An 18,136-nucleotide genomic window follows, 5' to 3' on the forward strand; every position below is an offset into this window, starting at 1 on the left:
CTGAAAAGAGACCAGCCTCGCCACTATGGCTCCCACACCTCAGGTATTTATAAACCTGGATCAAGTTCCCTCTCAGCCTTCTTTTCTCAAGGCTAAACAGACCCAGTTCCCTAAGTCTCTCCACATAGGGGAGATGCTCCAGGCCCTTCACCATCTTTGTGGCCCTCCGCTGGACTCTTTCCAAGAGATCCCAGTCTTTTTTGTACTGGGGAGCCCAGAACTGGACACAATATTCCAGATGAGGCCTTAGATCCTAAGAAGAAAACACTTGCAACAGCAGTTATGGTAAAATGGAGGAACTTTATTGAGAAGCAAGACTATGCATTTCTACAAAGAAGGAAAGTGTGACACCAAAGAGGTTTCCTACCCAAGAAGACCATAGCTCTGGCTGTCTCTTAAGTGGCTGCTCAACATCATTTGCTGAACTTGAGTGACTAGCAAAGGTTTCAGTCAGACCAAGCAAAGCAGAAGCTGCTGCTGCTACTCCATCCGTGTTGGAGAGATTGACTGGGGCAGGAGTTGCTGCTGCTATTCCATCCGTGTTGGAGAAACCGAACATGGCAGAAGTTGCCTCTGCTACGCTAGCCGTGTTGGAGTAATTGATTGGGGCAGGTGTTCCCACTGCTAATCCATTGCTGTTGGAGAGAACAAGCGTGGCAGAAGTGTCTGCTGTTACTGCAGCAGTGTTAGAGAGACCAAACAGGTCAGAAATTGCTTCTGCTATTCCATCTATGTAGTTGTCATCGAATGGAGCATAAACCGCCGCTTCAAGTATGTCGATGTTGGAGAGCTTGAGTGGGGCAGAAGTCGCCTCTGCTACTCCAGCTGTATTGGAGTGACTGATCGGGGCAGGTGTTCCCACTGCTCCTTCATCTGTGTTGGAGAGACCAAGCGGGACAGAAGTGTCCACTGATATTCCATTGGTGTTAGAGAGACCAAATAGGGCAGAAATTGCCGCTGCTACTCCATCTATGTAGTTGTCATCAAATGGGGCATAAACTGCCGCTTCCAGTGTATCGGTGTTGGAGAGATGGAGTGGGGCAGAAGTTGCCTCTGCTACTCCAGCTGTATTGGAGTGATTGATCGGGGCAGGTGTTACCACTGCTGCTTCATCTCTGTCGGAGAGACCAAGTGGGGCAAAAGTGTCTGCTGCTCCTGCATTGGTGTTAGAGAGACCAAACAGGGCAGCAATTGCCGCTGCCACTCCATCTATGTAGTTGTCATCAAATGGGGCATAAACTGCCGCTTCCAGTGCATCGGTGTTGGAGAGATGGAGTGGGGCAGAAGTTGCTTCTGCTACTTCATCTGTGTAGGAGTCATCAAACAAGGCAAAAACTGCCACTGCTTCTCCACCTGTGTTGGAGAGACCAAGCGGAACAGAAGTGTCCTCTGATGTTCCATTGGTGTTAGAGAGACCAAACAGGGCAGAAATTGCCGCTGCCACTCCATCTATGTAGTTGTCATCAAATGGAGCATAAACTGCCGCTTCCAGTGCATCGATGTTGGAGAGATGGAGTGGGGCAGAAGTTGCCTCTGCTACTTCATCTGTGTAGGAGTCATCAAACAAGGCAAAAACTGCCGCTGCTTCTCCATCTCTGTTGGATAGAACGAGTGGGGCAGAAGTGTCCACTGCTCCTGCATTGGTGTTAGAAAGACCAAACAAGGCAGAAATTGCCGCTGCTACTCCATCTATGTAGTTGTCATCAATTGGGGCATAAACTGCCGCTTCCAGTGCATCGATGTTGGAGAGATGGAGTGGGGCAGAAGTTGCCTCTGCTACTCCAGCCGTATTGGAGTGATTGATCGGGGCAGGTGTTACCACTGCTGCTTCATCTCTGTTGGAGAGATCAAGTGGGGCAGATGTGCCCGCTGCTCCTGCATCGGTGTTAGAGAGACCAAACAGGGCAGAAACTGCTGCTGCTACTCCATCTATGTAGTTGTCATCAAATGGGGCATAAACTGCCGCTTCCAGTGTATCAGTGTTGGAGAGATGGAGTGGGGCAGAAGTTCCCTCTGCTGCTCCAGCTGTGTAGGAGTCATTGAATGGGGCATAAACTGCTTCCGCTTCTCCATTTGTGTTGGTGAGACCAAGCGGGTCAGAAGTGTCCACTGCTATTCCATTGGTGTTAGAGGGACTGATCAGGTCAGAAATTGCTGCTGCTGTTCCATCTGTGCAGTTGTCATCCAACGTGGCATTATCTGCCACTTCTGGTCTATCCGTGTTAGAGAGATGGAGTGGGGCAGGAGTTATGTCTGCTACTCCATCAGTCTTGGAGAGACCAAGTGGGACGGAAGTTGCCTCTGCTACTCCAGCTGGATTGGAGTCATTGATCGGGACAGAAGTTGCCGCTGCTACTCTACCCATGTTGGGGAGACTAAGCGGGGATGAAGTTGCTGCTGATACTCCATCTGTGCTGTCCTCTGCCTGTTCAAAGTTAACAAATACAAATGGTCAACACTCAGCTCAAAGGACGATGCAATGGCAAGCATTTTATAAATCCAGAAGACCATCACCTGTTCGACTTCAGGTTCCAAAAGGCCCTGATTTTCCTCACCAGGGTAGTCCATGGGGTGCACACAAGCACTGCACCTGGAAAATGGAAGGCACATTCAGTTGCACACGCTGCCTATTGCACTCCTAACAGCCCTTTCTTGGCCACCTGTTTCAGACTGACAGCAAACTGGGAGAGAGCAGCACACACTTGCTATTAGATACTTAAATGTTCTCCTGCACACTATGGTGTTTACTAGCAAGTTCTCCCCTGAAACAAGACTGCTATGAAAGATGCAGCATACTTTATTCCCAGAGCTGCTGACAGCCCACGGTAGCCCCAGGCAGCTTTTCTTCCTGCCTCCAGCTGATACTGGCCAGTGGAGGCATGGGATGATGGGGGTGACCAGAGGGGAAGAAATGATGTCTAGAACAGGTGTGCAGTCATATATACCTCATGGGAGGTATATATGCGCGGGATGGGCTATGTGCAGGGAGGCCAAATTCGCCTGTGGGCTGAGCTGCCATCGTCAGGACATGTGCTGATTTTGCCAGGCTTTTAAGCACACCTGAGTGCCCTTGAGAACAGAAACCAGAAGGCACATACCTTCTCAATGTCTTTCTCAATCTCCGGAAAAGCTTCTGGATCTTCATGATCCGTCAAAACTGCGCACTACTACCAGCACCAACACCACCAGTGCCAACACTGCCAGTACCAATACCTGCACCAGCACCAGTACCAGCACCTGCACCAGAATGCACTGTGCTTTGGGGGCTGTGCTTGTGGGGCCCCAGGTCTGCTGCGGGATTTATGACATCACAAAAGGCTTAGTGACTCTTGGTGATGTGAAGTGCCAGTTGCCAAGGCTGTGGCAGTCTTCCATTTGTAAGGCCCTTGGGGCAGAGGGAGGGGTTCACATGTTCCAAAAATATATGTATTTACCAGGGCAGTGCAGCCAAAGGAAGCAACCCCTTGCATACCTGCAGGAACACAGGATGCCCAAGCCACTGCTCCAAATCTTTGTAGATTTCACTCAGAGCCCCTCCATTCCCTCTGGTGTATCTTCATGTCTTCTCTGTTATCCTCCCTGCAAGCACCAAGTCTCCCTTGGGTGATACACACAGAATCATAGAATCACAAGGTTGGAAAGGACCAAGTGAAGAGCTAAAAGTGAAGGCTGTCTTGGCTTGTTTGGTGCAAAGAACATGTTGAATAAAGTCTGCTATCCAATGTAGCTCTCGTAACGTAGATTCAACTTGCTGTGAACTAGTGCTCTTCTCATTTTTTGGTAGGCTGCAACACCTTCCAGCACAACTCATGATCTACAGACATAAAAGTTCAGCTGCAATTAACTCTTGTGATCTCAGAGTTTAAACTCACAAACAAAAAGGCTCATTACAATCACATAAAGAGAGGTTAGAATTGAGGATTAAAGTTCAGGCTCCTCGAGGTATTTTATCAAGAGAGTAATTGATCGTCAACACTGAAATTAAACATCGGGTCAGTGGTATTTTTGGCATAACTTTAAGTAAATCTCTGCTTCTCCTAAGACTATAGCAGAAGGTATCTTATTTTCATCCTACAGCGCAGGGATCTTTTTAGTGTTTTCACTGTGTTCCACAAAGTGCTTTTAGTGGCACATTAGAGAAGGAGGTTAAGCTTATCCAGCGTTAGGCACCTCACCTATTTCCAATAAGGCTTTCCAGCAGCAATCAGATTTCTCAGCCCAGGGAGCTCTGATGGGACCCTGTGAAGTGTTTGGCTTTGTAAACGCCCCTTGTGGTGCTTTGAGTCTTCAGAAAGCACAGAGAGATTCAACTGGAAGAGGTTTAAATTAGAAGCGTGAAGCCTACTCTTTACCTCCAAACATACTTCCTGCAGTTGTTCAAATTAATGTCATGCTACTGCAGCATATTTTATTAATTGTCCTTGGGCAAGTGACATGAGGTGATCATGTAAAATCTGGGATTTTGATGAAATTTTAAGTAATGATAAAAACCAGACTTGTACGTGCCTTAAGAAAGACAACAACGCATATATGTGAAAACATCTTCTTTTGGGCATCATCTTGTAATAGAAGTACAACTAAAGCAGGGCAGGTAGAAAAGATTCTCCTATGCTGAAGAAAACACATAGTAAATATTATACTTTCTTTGTCCTTGTGAAGTCAGTTAGTTGTTTGTATTTTCAGTAATAATAAAACTTTCTTCCAACGTCTGTTTCCGTACACTAAAGGCAAGTTCTCATTTGTAGTTCTCTGTTAACAGTAGATTGCGATCCTACTCAAGTTCTCTTATTCCAGAGCAAATGGTAACTGAAACGGGCATTTTTGGAACTCCAGCATTTTAAGATTAGCAAAAAAGATGAAAGCAAAAGTTCCTTGAAAAGGGATGAAGTGAAAATGATCAGACAGTCACTTGATTCCCCTTAAAATACCGGATTTACTTGAGGATATAGCACATGCCCATACAGTGCATTACGGCAAGCATGGCTCTAAATGGTGGCATTAACATGGCACAAAGCACAAACATCCATCCTCCAACACCGTCTGAACGTGACAGACGTTTTTAAAAGTTACAATAATTATCAAAAAGCTTTCAATACAAAGTTGAAGCACATTGAAGTTTCAAAAGGATATTTTATACGTTTTTGGAAAAATAGAACATTTACTTTACATGACTGGAACATAAGTTACATTCTTCATAGTTTGTAAGCTTCCATCGTTCGTACGTTCCCTCATACGTTTTCTTTTAATAGATTATTTTCTCTGGACTGTATGTCTAATGCAAAGGTATCGCTGTTCTGGAGGAAAGCTTGTTTCTGCATTAGTTTCCTGAAAAGTCCATTTGGATTTGCAAGGAGTTCCTCACGTTTTCCGCATTCAGGAATTCTGCCCTCACCGAGGACTGCCACAAAATCAGCATTCTGAATAGTAGACAGACGATGAGCAATGATTAAGACCGTCCTCCCTTCCATCAGCCGGTCCAGAGCTTCCTGCACCAGGTACTCGTTTTCAGCATCCAAAGCACTAACAAGAAATGAGAAGCAGAAGGGGTGGAGGGAAAGGGGGGTAGGGAGAAAAGGGAATTTGTTCTTTTAAGAACAGGTCAGCTTTCAAAACAGCTGCTTCAAAGCTATGTTGCACATGACAGGGCTAGGTCGGGAAAACTTTTTTTTCTCTCTCTTACCTTGTTGCTTCATCTAACAGAAGAATTTTGGGGTTCTGAAGAAAAAAGTAAAATTGGTTACGATTACAATGGGACAAGATCTGAATGTAACAAAAATGTGGTGTTTGTACGGCTCAGCAATTATTTCTTCAGAAGATCTGGGTGCCACTCTGAAATTCCATTTAGTAAGTCTACATGCTGAGATAGGAAAATGGAAACAGCGCTTTCGTCTCCAGTTTTGCAAGCCAAAGAAACAGAACACTACTAACTGGTGACTATTTCAAAGATACCTAACCTAACGGCAGCACCGTGGGAGGTGATTTTTAACCTATACTTGGCAGCACTGCAGTCAGAAGTTCGATTTCCTATTTACAACTTCTTTTACGGATCTTTCACGGTGGTTCAGCTGAATGCTGCTTGGTGTCTGTCTGCTACTTTACCGCCCAGAAACACAACATAACAGAAGTCTATAAGCAATCAGTGTTTCAACCGCAGATGAGAGCTCACAACACTGTATAACTCTACTTAACGAACAGGTGCAGTCTTACCTTGAGCACAGCTCGAGCAATTGCAATTCGCTGCTTCTGTCCCCCAGGGGCAAAAGGCAGTAAACTGAAATAGTACAACACATACAAAGTCCTTTCACTGGGGAGTACAGCTGGGATTTGCCACTTGCCAAATGGCAGCAGAAAGGGAACAAAACAGAAGCAGCCCAAGGGATGGCCTCCCCGTCAGGAAGCCATATAAATTCTAGAGGCACCGGATGACTTTGGGAGTTGTTCTACTTTAGTGCCCACCTGACCTGTTCTTCTACTTTGTCTTGTGTTTAAAGACATCACTCACTGCTCCTTCCTGGTTGGTCCTCTGCACATCTTCCAACTGCTGACAGAGTAAATGCACCCATTTGTATTGGGGAAGGGAAACATCCCTGCAGAAAAGTGCAAAGGGCCATTGTCAGGAAAGAAGGACAGAAGGGTGGCTGTCATAGGCAACTCCCTTCTGAGAGGAATGGAGAGGTCGGTAAGTCAGCCTGACCCTACCCATAGGGAATTGTGCCACCTTCCTGGGGCCCAGGTCAGGGATATTGCTAGAAAACTCCCCAGTCCGATCTGCCCCTCTGATTATTAACCTTTATTAACAGTTCAGGCTGGTAGTAATGAGGTCCCAGGCCTTCTTGGCCACCAGGACACCCTGATGGCTCACGGCCAATCTGTTGTCTGCCAGGATCCCCAAGTGTTAACCGTTTATGGCCGGTCCGGCCTGGTCTCGTGACTAATGAGACAGGGCACTGCTGGGCCAGCACCTTGAGAAAACATGGTGGGGGGGAGGGTAGGAACATAGTAGATGGGCCTGAAAAAAGAAACAGAGCAACAGCAACGATCTGAGGAGGAATGTTAATTTACTGAATCCAACAAAATCAAACAAAATGAGAAAGATAGTGTCCAAAGTTGAGTCTTTATGCTGTAGGCCACAGAGGGAACTACATGCTTCTCAGCTGTGAAAAAGAGAGTCTGTGAGAGAGGGAGAGGCTGGTGCGCTGCCAGGAGATCCACCTCTCTTCCTCTGGGCACAGAGTCCTCTGGGGAATGCTGCCCCTCTCCTCCAAGAACCAGAACGGCCCAAAAAAGGCAGTCCACAGAACCAGAACATTAACTCTTTAACTCCCACTGCTTTACACGTTGTTATGATGTGGAATGATGACGACCAAAAGTCAAAAGAACAAAACAATTACATAAAGCAGATGTTTAGACGTGCAGTGCACACAGGGTTATCCTTATGCTTTAAACCAGAACATCAATCTCACAAATAAGTGCACCGTGAAGCATTTGCAGAGGCAAGGCAGGAACACACGTGTCTCAAAAACCATCTGTTGGACCAGTTCAGATGTCACTGAAAAGCCACCCGCACTTCCCAAGTGAGGGAGTTGCTTGGAAGGGGCACTCCGTGACTACGCACCAACAGGGCTGTATTTTCATGCTTTTCCAATGGAATTGTGCTTGCCAGGAAACAGCACCGAGCGCAAATCATTTTTCATGTGGTCATACAAGATGTGACTGTGCAACTGCCATTAATATGGAACGTCGTCGTAAGGTTTTGTGTTACTTCCTTCAACAAACCATAATAAACATGGAGGTACTCGTATCTACACAACGTGCAGCAGTGCTTCCATGCCTCCATGTGCACAGTTTTCTTTGAAGCAAGCACTCTGTATTGCTGTAGTTCTGTACAAACAGACTGCAGAACAACGGGACAAGCTCACAGAATTGTAGGGGTTGGAAAGGACCTCTAGAGATCATCGAGTCCAACCCCCCTGCCAAAGCAGGCTCCCTACACCACGTCACACAGGTAGGAGTCCAGGCTGGTCTTGAATATCTCCAGAGAAGGAGACTCCACCACCTCCCTGGGCAGCCTGTTCCAGTGCTCCGTCACCCTCACCGTAAAGAAGTTCTTCCGCACATTCGTGTGGAACTTCCTATGCTGTACTTTCATCCCATTACCCCTAGTCCTGTCCCCACGCACTACTGAAAAGAGACCAGCCTCGCCACTATGGCTCCCACACCTCAGGTATTTATAAACCTGAATCAAGTTCCCACTCAGCCTTCTTTTCTCAAGGCTAAACAGACCCAGTTCCCTAAGTCTCTCCACATAGGGGAGATGCTCCAGGCCCTTCACCATCTTTGTGGCCCTCTGCTGGACTCTTTCCAAGAGATCCCTGTCTTTTTTGTACTGGGGAGGCCAGAACTGGACACAATACTCCAGATGAGGCCTTAGATCCTTAGAAGAAAACACTTGCAACAGCAGTTATGGTGAAATGGAGGAACTTTATTGAGAAGCAAGACTACGCATTTCTACGAAGAAGGAAAGTGTGACACCAAAGAGGTTTCCTATCCAAGAAGACCATAGCTCTGGCTGTCTCATAAATCGCTGCTCAACATAATTTGCTGAACTTGAGTGACTTGCAAAGGTTTCAGTCAGACCAAGCGAAGCAGAAGCTGCTGCTGCTACTCCATCCGTGTTGGAGAGACCGAACATGGCAGAAGTTGCCTCTGCTACGCTAGCCGTGTTGGAGTAATTGATTGGGGCAGGTGTTCCCACTGCTACTCCATCCCTGTTGGAGAGAACAAGCGTGGCAGAAGTGTCTGCTGTTACTGCAGCGGTGTTAGAGAGACCAAACAGGTCAGAAATTGCTTCTGCTATTCCGTCTATGTAGTTGTCATCGAATGGAGCATAAACTGCCGCTTCCAGTACGTTGGTGTTGGAGAGCTTGAGTGGGGCAGAAGTTGCCTCTGCTACTCCAGCCGTATTGGAGTGATTGATCGGGGCAGGTGTTCCCACTGCTCCTTCATCTCTGTTGGAGAGACCAAGCGGAGCAGAAGTGTCCACTGATATTCCATTGGTGTTAGAGAGACCAAACAGGACAGAAATTGCCGCTGCTACTCCATCTATGTAGTTGTCATCAAATGGAGCATAAACTGCCGCTTCCAATACGTCGCTGTTGGAGAGATGGAGTGGGGCAGAAGTTGCCTCTGCTGCTCCAGCTGTGTAGGAGTCATCAAACAAGGCAAAAACTGCCGCTGCTTCTCCATCTGTGTTGGAGAGACCAAGCGGGACAGAAGTGTCCTCTGATATTCCATTGGTGTTAGAGAGACCAAATAGGGCAGAAATTGCCGCTGCCACTCCATCTATGTAGTTGTCATCAAATGGGGCAAAAACTGCCGCTTCCAGTACGTCGCTGTTGGAGAGATAGAGTGGGGCAGAAGTTGCTTCTGCTACTTCATCTGTGTAGGAGTTATCAAACAAGGCAAAAACTGTCGCTGCTTCTCCATCTGTGTTGGAGAGACCAAGCGGGACAGAAGCGTCCTCTGATATTCCATCGGTGTTAGAGAGACCAAACAAGGCAGAAATTGCCGCTGCTACTCCATCTACATAGTTGTCATCAAATGGGGCATAAACTGCTGCTTCCAGTGTATCGGTGTTGGAGAGATGGAGTGGGGCAGAAGTTGCCTCTGCTACTCCAGCTGTATTGGAGTGATTGATCGGGTCAGGTGTTACCACTGCTGCTTCATCTCTGTTGGAGAGATCAAGTGGGGCAGAAGTGTCTGCTGCTCCTGCATTGGTGTTAGGGAGACCAAACAGGGTAGAAACTGCTGCCGCTATTCCATCTATGTAGTTGTCATCAAATGGGGCATAAACTGCCGCTTCCAGTACATTGGTGTTGGAGAGACCGAGTGGGGCAGAAGTTGCCTCTGCTTCTCCAGCTGTGTAGGAGTCATTGAATGGGGCATAAACTGCTGCTGCTTCTCCATCTGTGTTGGAGAGTCCAAGCGAGTCAGAAGTGTCCACTGCTATTCCATTGGTCTTAGAGGGACTGATCAGGTCAGAAATTGCTGCTGCTGTTCCATCTATGCAGTTGTCATCAAACAGGGCATAATCTTCCGCTTCTGGTCTACCTGTGTTAGAGAGATGGAGTGGGGCAGGAGTTATGTCTGCTACTCCATCAGTCTTGGAGAGACCAAGTGGGGCAGAAGTTGCCTCTGCTACTCCATCTGGATTGGAGTCATTGAACGGGGCAGAAACTGCCGCTGCTTCTCCTCCCGTGTTGGAGAGACCAAGCAGAGCAGGAGTGTCCACTGCTCCTGCATTGGTGTTAGAGAGACTGATCCGGTCAGAAATTGCTGCTGCTGTTCCATCTATGCAGTTGTCATCAAACTTGGCATTATCTGCCGCTTCTGGTCTATCCGTGTTAGAGAGATGGAGTGGGGCAGGAGTTATGTCTGCTACTCCATCAGTCTTGGAGAGACCAAGTGGGACAGAAGTTGCCTCTGCTACTCCAGCTTTGTTGGAGTCATTGATCGGGACAGAAGTTGCCGCTGCTACTCTACCCATGTTGGGGAGACTGAGCGGGGATGAAGTTGCTGCTGATACTCCATCTGTGCTGTCCTCTGCCTGTTCAAAGTTAACAAATACAAATGGTCAACACTCAGCTCAAAAGACGATGCAATGGCAAGCATTTTATAAATCCAGAAGACCATCACCTGTTCGACTTCAGGTTCCAAAAGGCCCTGATTTTCCTCACCAGGGTAGTCCATGGGGTGCACACAAGCACTGCACCTGGAAAATGGAAGGCACATTCAGTTGCACACGCTGCCTATTGCGCTCCTAACAGCCCTTTCTTGGCCACCTGTTTCAGACTGACAGCAAACTGGGAGAGAGCAGCACACACTTGCTATTAGATACTTAAATGTTCTCCTGCACACTATGGTGTTTACTAGCAAGTTCTCCCCTGAAACAAGACTGCTATGAAAGATGCAGCATACTTTATTCCCAGAGCTGCTGACAGCCCACAGTAGCCCCAGGCAGCTTTTCTTCCTGCCTCCAGCTGATACTGGCAAGTGGAGGCATGGGATGATGGGGGTGACCAGAGGGGAAGAAATGATGTCTAGAACAGGTGTGCAGTCATATATACCTCATGGGAGGTATATATGCGCGGGATGGGCTATGTGCAGGGAAGCCAAATTCGCCTGTGGGCTGAGCTGCCATCGTCAGGACATGTGCTGATTTTGCCAGGCTTTTAAGCACACCTGAGTGCCCTTGAGAACAGAAACCAGAAGGCACATACCTTCTCAATGTCTTTCTCAATCTCCGGAAAAGCTTCTGGATCTTCATGATCCGTCAAAACTGCGCACTACTACCAGCACCACCACCACCAGTGCCAACGCTGCCAGTACCAATACCTGCACCAGCACCAGTACCAGCACCTGCACCAGAATGCACTGTGCTTTGGGGGCTGTGCTTGTGGGGCCCCAGGTCTGCTGCGGGATTTATGACATCATAAAAGGCTTAGTGACTCTTGGTGATGTGAAGTGCCAGTTGCCAAGGCTAGCTGTGCCAGTCTTCCATTTGTAAGGCCCTTGGGGCAGAGGGAGGGGTTCACATGTTCCAAAAATATATGTATTTACCAGGGCAGTGCAGCCAAAGGAAGCAACCCCTTGCATACCTGCAGGAACACAGGATGCCCAAGCCACTGCTCCAAATCTTTGTAGATTTCACTCAGAGCCCCTCCATTCCCTCTGGTGTATCTTCATGTCTTCTCTGTTATCCTCCCTGCAAGCACCAAGTCTCCCTTGGGTGATACACACAGAATCATAGAATCACAAGGTTGGAAAGGACCAAGTGAAGAGCTAAAAGTGAAGGCTGTCTTGGCTTGTTTGGTGCAAAGAACATGTTGAATAAAGTCTGCTATCCAATGTAGCTCTCGTAACGTAGATTCAACTTGCTGTGAACTAGTGCTCTTCTCATTTTTTGGTAGGCTGCAACACCTTCCAGCACAACTCATGATCTACAGACATAAAAGTTCAGCTGCAATTAACTCTTGTGATCTCAGAGTTTAAACTCACAAACAAAAAGGCTCATTACAATCACATAAGGAGAGGTTAGAATTGAGGATTAAAGTTCAGGCTCCTCTAGGTATGTTATCAAGAGAGTAATTGATTGTCAACACTGAAATTAAACATCGGGTCAGTGGTATTTTTGGCATAACTTTAAGTAAATCTCTGCTTCTCCTAAGACTATAGCAGAAGGTATCTTATTTTCATCCTACAGCGCAGGGATCTTTTTAGTGTTTTCACTGTGTTCCACAAAGTGCTTTTAGTGGCACATTAGAGAAGGAGGTTAAGCTTATCCAGCGTTAGGCACCTCACCTATTTCCAATAAGGCTTTCCAGCAGCAATCAGATTTCTCAGCCCAGGGAGCTCTGATGGGACCCTGTGAAGTGTTTTGTAAACGTCCCTTGTGGTGCTTTGAGTCTTTGTAAACGTCCCTTGTGGTGCTTTGAGTCTTCAGAAAGCACAGAGAGATTCAACTGGAAGAGGTTTAAATTAGAAGCGTGAAGTCTACTCTTTACCTCCAAACATACTTCCTGCAGTTGTTCAAATTAATGTCATGCTACTGCAGCATATTTTATTAATTGTCCTTGGGCAAGTGACATGAGGTGATCATGTAAAATCTGGGATTTTGATGAAATTTTAAGTAATGATAAAAACCAGACTTGTACGTGCCTTAAGAAAGACAACAACGCACATATGTGAAAACATCTTCTTTTGGGCATCATCTTGTAATAGAAGTACAACTAAAGCAGGGCAGGTAGAAAAGATTCTCCTATGCTGAAGAAAACACATAGTAAAAATTATACTTTCTTTGTCCTTGTGAAGTCAGTTAGTTGTTTGTATTTTCAGTAATAATAAAACTTTCTTCCAACGTCTGTTTCCGTACACTAAAGGCAAGTTCTCATTTGTAGTTCTCTGTTAACAGTAGATTGCGATCCTACTCAAGTTCTCTTATTCCAGAGCAAATGGTAACTGAAACGGGCATTTTTGGAACTCCAGCATTTTAAGATTAGCAAAAAAGATGAAAGCAAAAGTTCCTTGAAAAGGGATGAAGTGAAAATGATCAGACAGTCACTTGATTCCCCTTAAAATACCGGATTTACTTGAGGATATAGCACGTGGCCATACAGTGCATTACGGCAAGCATGGCTCTAAATGGTGGCATTAACGTGGCACAAAGCACAAACATCTATCCTCCAACACCGTCTGAACGTGACAGACGTTTTTAAAAGTTACAATAATTATCAAAAAGCTTTCAATACAAAGTTGAAGCACATTGAAGTTTCAAAAGGATATTTTATACGTTTTTGGAAAAATAGAACATTTACTTTACATGACTGGAACATAAGTTACATTCTTCATAGTTTGTAAGCTTCCATCGTTCGTACGTTCCCTCATACGTTTTCTTTTAATAGATTATTTTCTCTGGACTGTATGTCTAATGCAAAGGTATCGCTGTTCTGGAGGAAAGCTTGTTTCTGCATTAGTTTCCTGAAAAGTCCATTTGGATTTGCAAGGAGTTCCTCACGTTTTCCGCATTCAAGAATTCTGCCCTCACCGAAGACTGCCACAAAATCAGCATTCTGAATAGTAGACAGACGATGAGCAATGATTAAGACCGTCCTCTCTTCCATCAGCCGGTCCAGAGCTTCCTGCACCAGGTACTCGTTTTCAGCATCCAAAGCACTAACAAGAAACGAGAAGCAGAAGAGGTGGAGGGAAAGGGAGGGTAGGGAGAAGAGGGTATTTGTTCTTTTAAGAACAGGTCAGCTTTCAAAACAGCTGCTTCAAAGCTATGTTGCACATGAGGCTAGGTCGGGAAAACATTTTTTTTTCTCTCTCTTACCTTGTTGCTTCATCTAACAGAAGAATTTTGGGGTTCTGAAGAAGAAAGTAAAATTGGTTACGATTACAATGGGACAAGATCTGAATGTAACAAAAATGTGGTGTTTGTACGGCTCAGCAATTATTTCTTCAAAAGATCTGGGTGCCACTCTGAAATTACATTTAGTAAGTCTACGTGCTGAGATAGGAAAATGGAAACAGCGCTTTCGTCTCCAGTTCTGCAAGCCAAAGAAACAGAACACTACTAACTGGTGACTATTTCAAAGATACCTAACCTAACAGCAGCACCGTGGTAGGTGATTTTTAACCTATACTTGGCAGCACTGCAGTCAGAAGTTCGATTTCCTATTTACAAATTCTTTTACGGATCTTTCACGGTGGTTCAGCTGAATGCTGCTTGGTGTCTGTCTGCTACTTTACCGCCCAGAAACACAACATAACAGAAGTCTATAAGCAATCAGTGTTTCAACCGCAGATGAGAGCTCACAACACTGTATAACTCTACTTAACGAACAGGTGCAGTCTTACCTTGAGCACAGCTCGAGCAATTGCAATTCACTGCTTCTGACCCCCTGGGGTAAAAGGCAGTAAATTGAAATAGGAGAACACATACAAAGTCCTTTCACTGGGGAGTACAGCTGGGATTTGCCACTTGCCAAATGGCAGCAGAAAGGGAACAAAACAGAAGCAACCAAAGTGATGGCCTCCCCGTCAGGAAGCCATATAAATTCTAGAGGCACCGGATGACTTTGGGAGTTGTTCTACTTTAGTGCCCACCTGACCTGTTCTTCTACTTTGTCTTGTGTTTAAAGACATCGCTCACTGCTCCTTCCTGGTATGTCCTCTGCACATCTTCCAACTGCTGACAGAGTAAATGCACCCATTTGTATTGGGGAAGGGAAACATCCCTGCAGAAAAGTGCAAAGGGCCATTCTCAGGAAAGAAGGACAGAAGGGTGGCTGTCATAGGCAACTCCCTTCTGAGAGGAATGGAGAGCTCGGTAAGTCAGCCTGACCCTACCCATAGGGAATTGTGCCGCCTTCCTGGGGCCCAGGTCAGGGATATTGCTAGAAAACTCCCCAGTCCGATCTGCCCCTCTGATTATTAACCTTTATTAACAGTTCAGGCTGGTAGTAATGAGGTCCCAGGCCTTCTTGGCCACCAGGACACCCTGATGGCTCACGGCCAATCTGTTGTCCGCCAGGATCCCCAAGTGTTAACCATTTATGGCCGGTCCAGCCTGATCTCGTGACTAATGAGACAGGGCACTGCTGGGCCAGCACCTTGAGAAAACATGGTGGGGGGGAGGGTAGGGACATAGTAGATGGGCCTGAAAAAAGAAACAGAGCAACAGCAACGATCTGAGGAGGAATGTTAATTTACTGAATCCAACAAAATCAAACAAAATGAGAAAGATAGTGTCCAAAGTTGAGTCTTTATGCTGTAGGCCACAGAGGGAACTACATGCTTCTCAGCTGTGAAAAAGAGAGTCTGTGAGAGAGGGAGAGGCTGATGCGCTGCCAGGAGATCCACCTCTCTTCCTCTGGGCACAGAGTCCTCTGGGGAATGCTGCCCCTCTCCTCCAAGAACCAGAACGGCCCAAAAAAGGCAGTCCACAGAACCAGAACATTAACTCTTTAACTCCCACTGCTTTACACGTTGTTATGATGTGGAATGATGACGACCAAAAGTCAAAAGAACAAAACAATTACATAAAGCAGATGTTTAGACGTGCAGTGCACACAGGGTTATCCTTATGCTTTAAACCAGAACATCAATCTCACAAATAAGTGCACCGTGAAGCATTTGCAGAGGCAAGGCAGGAACACACGTGTCTCAAAAACCATCTGTTGGACCAGTTCAGATGTCACTGAAAAGCCACCCGCACTTCCCAAGTGAGGGAGTTGCTTGGAAGGGGCACTCCGTGACTACGCACCAACAGGGCTGTATTTTCATGCTTTTCCAATGGAATTGTGCTTGCCAGGAAACAGCACCGAGCGCAAATCATTTTTCATGTGGTCATACAAGATGTGACTGTGCAACTGCCATTAATATGGAACGTCGTCGTAAGGTTTTGTGTTACTTCCTTCAACAAACCATAATAAACATGGAGGTACTCGTATCTACACAACGTGCAGCAGTGCTTCCCAGCCTCCATGTGCACAGTTTTCTTTGAAGCAAGCACTCTGTATTGCTGTAGTTCTGTACAAACAGACTGCAGAACAACGGGACAAGCTCACAGAATTGTAGGGGTTGGAAAGGACCTCTAGAGATCATCGAGTCCAACCCCCCTGCCAAAGCAGGCTCCCTACACCACGTCACACAGGTAGGAGTCCAGGCTGGTCTTGAATATCTCCAGAGAAGGAGACTCCACCACCTCCCTGGGCAGCCTGTTCCAGTGCTCCGTCACCCTCACCATAAAGAAGTTCTTCCGCACATTCGTGTGGAACTTCCTATGCTGTACTTTCATCCCATTACCCCTAGTCCTGTCCCCACGCACTACTGAAAAGAGACCAGCCTCGCCACTATGGCTCCCACACCTCAGGTATTTATAAACCTGAATCAAGTTCCCACTCAGCCTTCTTTTCTCAAGGCTAAACAGACCCAGTTCCCTAAGTCTCTCCACATAGGGGAGATGCTCCAGGCCCTTCACCATCTTTGTGGCCCTCTGCTGGACTCTTTCCAAGAGATCCCTGTCTTTTTTGTACTGGGGAGGCCAGAACTGGACACAATACTCCAGATGAGGCCTTAGATCCTTAGAAGAAAACACTTGCAACAGCAGTTATGGTGAAATGGAGGAACTTTATTGAGAAGCAAGACTACGCATTTCTACGAAGAAGGAAAGTGTGACACCAAAGAGGTTTCCTACCCAAGAAGACCATAGCTCTGGCTGTCTCATAAATCGCTGCTCAACACCATTTGCTGAACTTGAGTGACTTGCAAAGGTTTCAGTCAGACCAAGCGAAGCAGAAGCTGCTGCTGCTACTCCATCCGTGTTGGAGAGACTGAGTGGGGCAGAAGCTGCTGCTGCTACTCCATTCGTGTTGGAGAGACCGAACATGGCAGAAGTTGCCTCTGCTACGCTAGCCGTGTTGGAGTAATTGATTGGGGCAGGTGTTCCCACTGCTACTCCATCCCTGTTGGAGAGAACAAGCGTGGCAGAAGTGTCTGCTGTTACTGCAGCGGTGTTAGAGAGACCAAACAGGTCAGAAATTGCTTCTGCTATTCCGTCTATGTAGTTGTCATCGAATGGAGCATAAACTGCCGCTTCCAGTACGTTGGTGTTGGAGAGCTTGAGTGGGGCAGAAGTTGCCTCTGCTACTCCAGCCGTATTGGAGTGATTGATCGGGGCAGGTGTTCCCACTGCTCCTTCATCTCTGTTGGAGAGACCAAGCGGAGCAGAAGTGTCCACTGATATTCCATTGGTGTTAGAGAGACCAAACAGGACAGAAATTGCCGCTGCTACTCCATCTATGTAGTTGGCATCAAATGGGGCATAAACTGCCGCTTCCAGTGCATCGGTGTTGGAGAGATGGAGTGGGGCAGAAGTTGCCTCTGCTACTCCAGCCGTAGTAGAGTGATTGATTGCGGCAGGTGTTACCACTGCTGCTTCATCTCTGCCTGAGAGATCAAGTGGGGCAGAAGTGCTTGCTGCTCCTGCATCGGTGTTAGAGAGACCAAACAGGGCAGAAATTGCCGCTGCCACTCCATCTATGTAGTTGTCATCAAATGGAGCATAAACTGCCGCTTCCAGTACGTCGCTGTTGGAGAGATGGAGTGGGGCAGAAGTTGCCTCTGCTGCTCCAGCTGTGTAGGAGTCATCAAACAAGGCAAAAACTGCCGCTGCTTCTCCATCTGTGTTGGAGAGACCAAGCGGGACAGAAGTGTCCTCTGATATTCCATTGGTGTTAGAGAGACCAAATAGGGCAGAAATTGCCGCTGCCACTCCATCTATGTAGTTGTCATCAAATGGGGCAAAAACTGCCGCTTCCAGTACGTCGCTGTTGGAGAGATGGAGTAGGGCAGAAGTTGCTTCTGCTACTTCATCTGTGTAGGAGTCATCAAACAAGGCAAAAACTGTCGCTGCTTCTCCATCTGTGTTGGAGAGACCAAGCGGGACAGAAGCGTCCTCTGATATTCCATCGGTGTTAGAGAGACCAAACAAGGCAGAAATTGCCGCTGCTACTCCATCTACATAGTTGTCATCAAATGGGGCATAAACTGCTGCTTCCAGTGTATCGGTGTT

At 46.7% G+C, this 18,136-nt stretch overlaps 1 protein-coding gene and 3 long non-coding RNA genes across 5 annotated transcripts; all 4 read right to left on the minus strand.

Annotated features, from left to right (window-relative positions):
• Positions 1-2,379: 2,379 nt before the first annotated feature.
• On the minus strand, positions 2,380-4,243 carry LOC146761366 (uncharacterized). Of its 2 annotated transcripts, XR_014944994.1 has the most exons (4): positions 4,176-4,243; positions 3,473-3,814; positions 2,515-2,590; positions 2,380-2,425 (listed from the first exon to the last, which is right to left on the minus strand). It is a non-coding gene; the product is annotated as an uncharacterized LOC146761366 (long non-coding RNA). The 2 variants fall into 2 exon arrangements; XR_014944993.1 differs by lacking the exon at positions 4,176-4,243 and having other exon boundaries at positions 3,473-3,943.
• Positions 4,244-5,110: 867 nt separating this feature from the next.
• LOC146761367 (uncharacterized) lies at positions 5,111-5,818 on the minus strand. Its single transcript, XR_014943925.1, has 2 exons — positions 5,681-5,818; positions 5,111-5,520 (listed from the first exon to the last, which is right to left on the minus strand). It is a non-coding gene; the product is annotated as an uncharacterized LOC146761367 (long non-coding RNA).
• Positions 5,819-8,482: 2,664 nt separating this feature from the next.
• On the minus strand, positions 8,483-11,360 carry LOC146761368 (uncharacterized). Its single transcript, XM_085542512.1, has 3 exons — positions 11,280-11,360; positions 10,696-10,771; positions 8,483-10,606 (listed from the first exon to the last, which is right to left on the minus strand). Exons 1-3 carry the CDS (start codon positions 11,324-11,326, stop codon positions 8,483-8,485), a joined length of 2,247 nt encoding a protein of 748 aa, XP_085398638.1. The 5' UTR covers positions 11,327-11,360.
• A 1,961-nt stretch (positions 11,361-13,321) lies between these two features.
• Positions 13,322-14,334, minus strand: LOC146761369 (uncharacterized). The gene is made up of 2 exons (XR_014944995.1): positions 13,892-14,334; positions 13,322-13,731 (listed from the first exon to the last, which is right to left on the minus strand). It is a non-coding gene; the product is annotated as an uncharacterized LOC146761369 (long non-coding RNA).
• Between the last annotated feature and the right edge of the window lie 3,802 nt (positions 14,335-18,136).

This window comes from Coturnix japonica, chromosome 3 (genome assembly GCF_054131305.1).
Source record: "Coturnix japonica strain WE chromosome 3, WE-NBRP24, whole genome shotgun sequence".
NCBI lineage: Eukaryota > Metazoa > Chordata > Aves > Galliformes > Phasianidae > Coturnix > Coturnix japonica.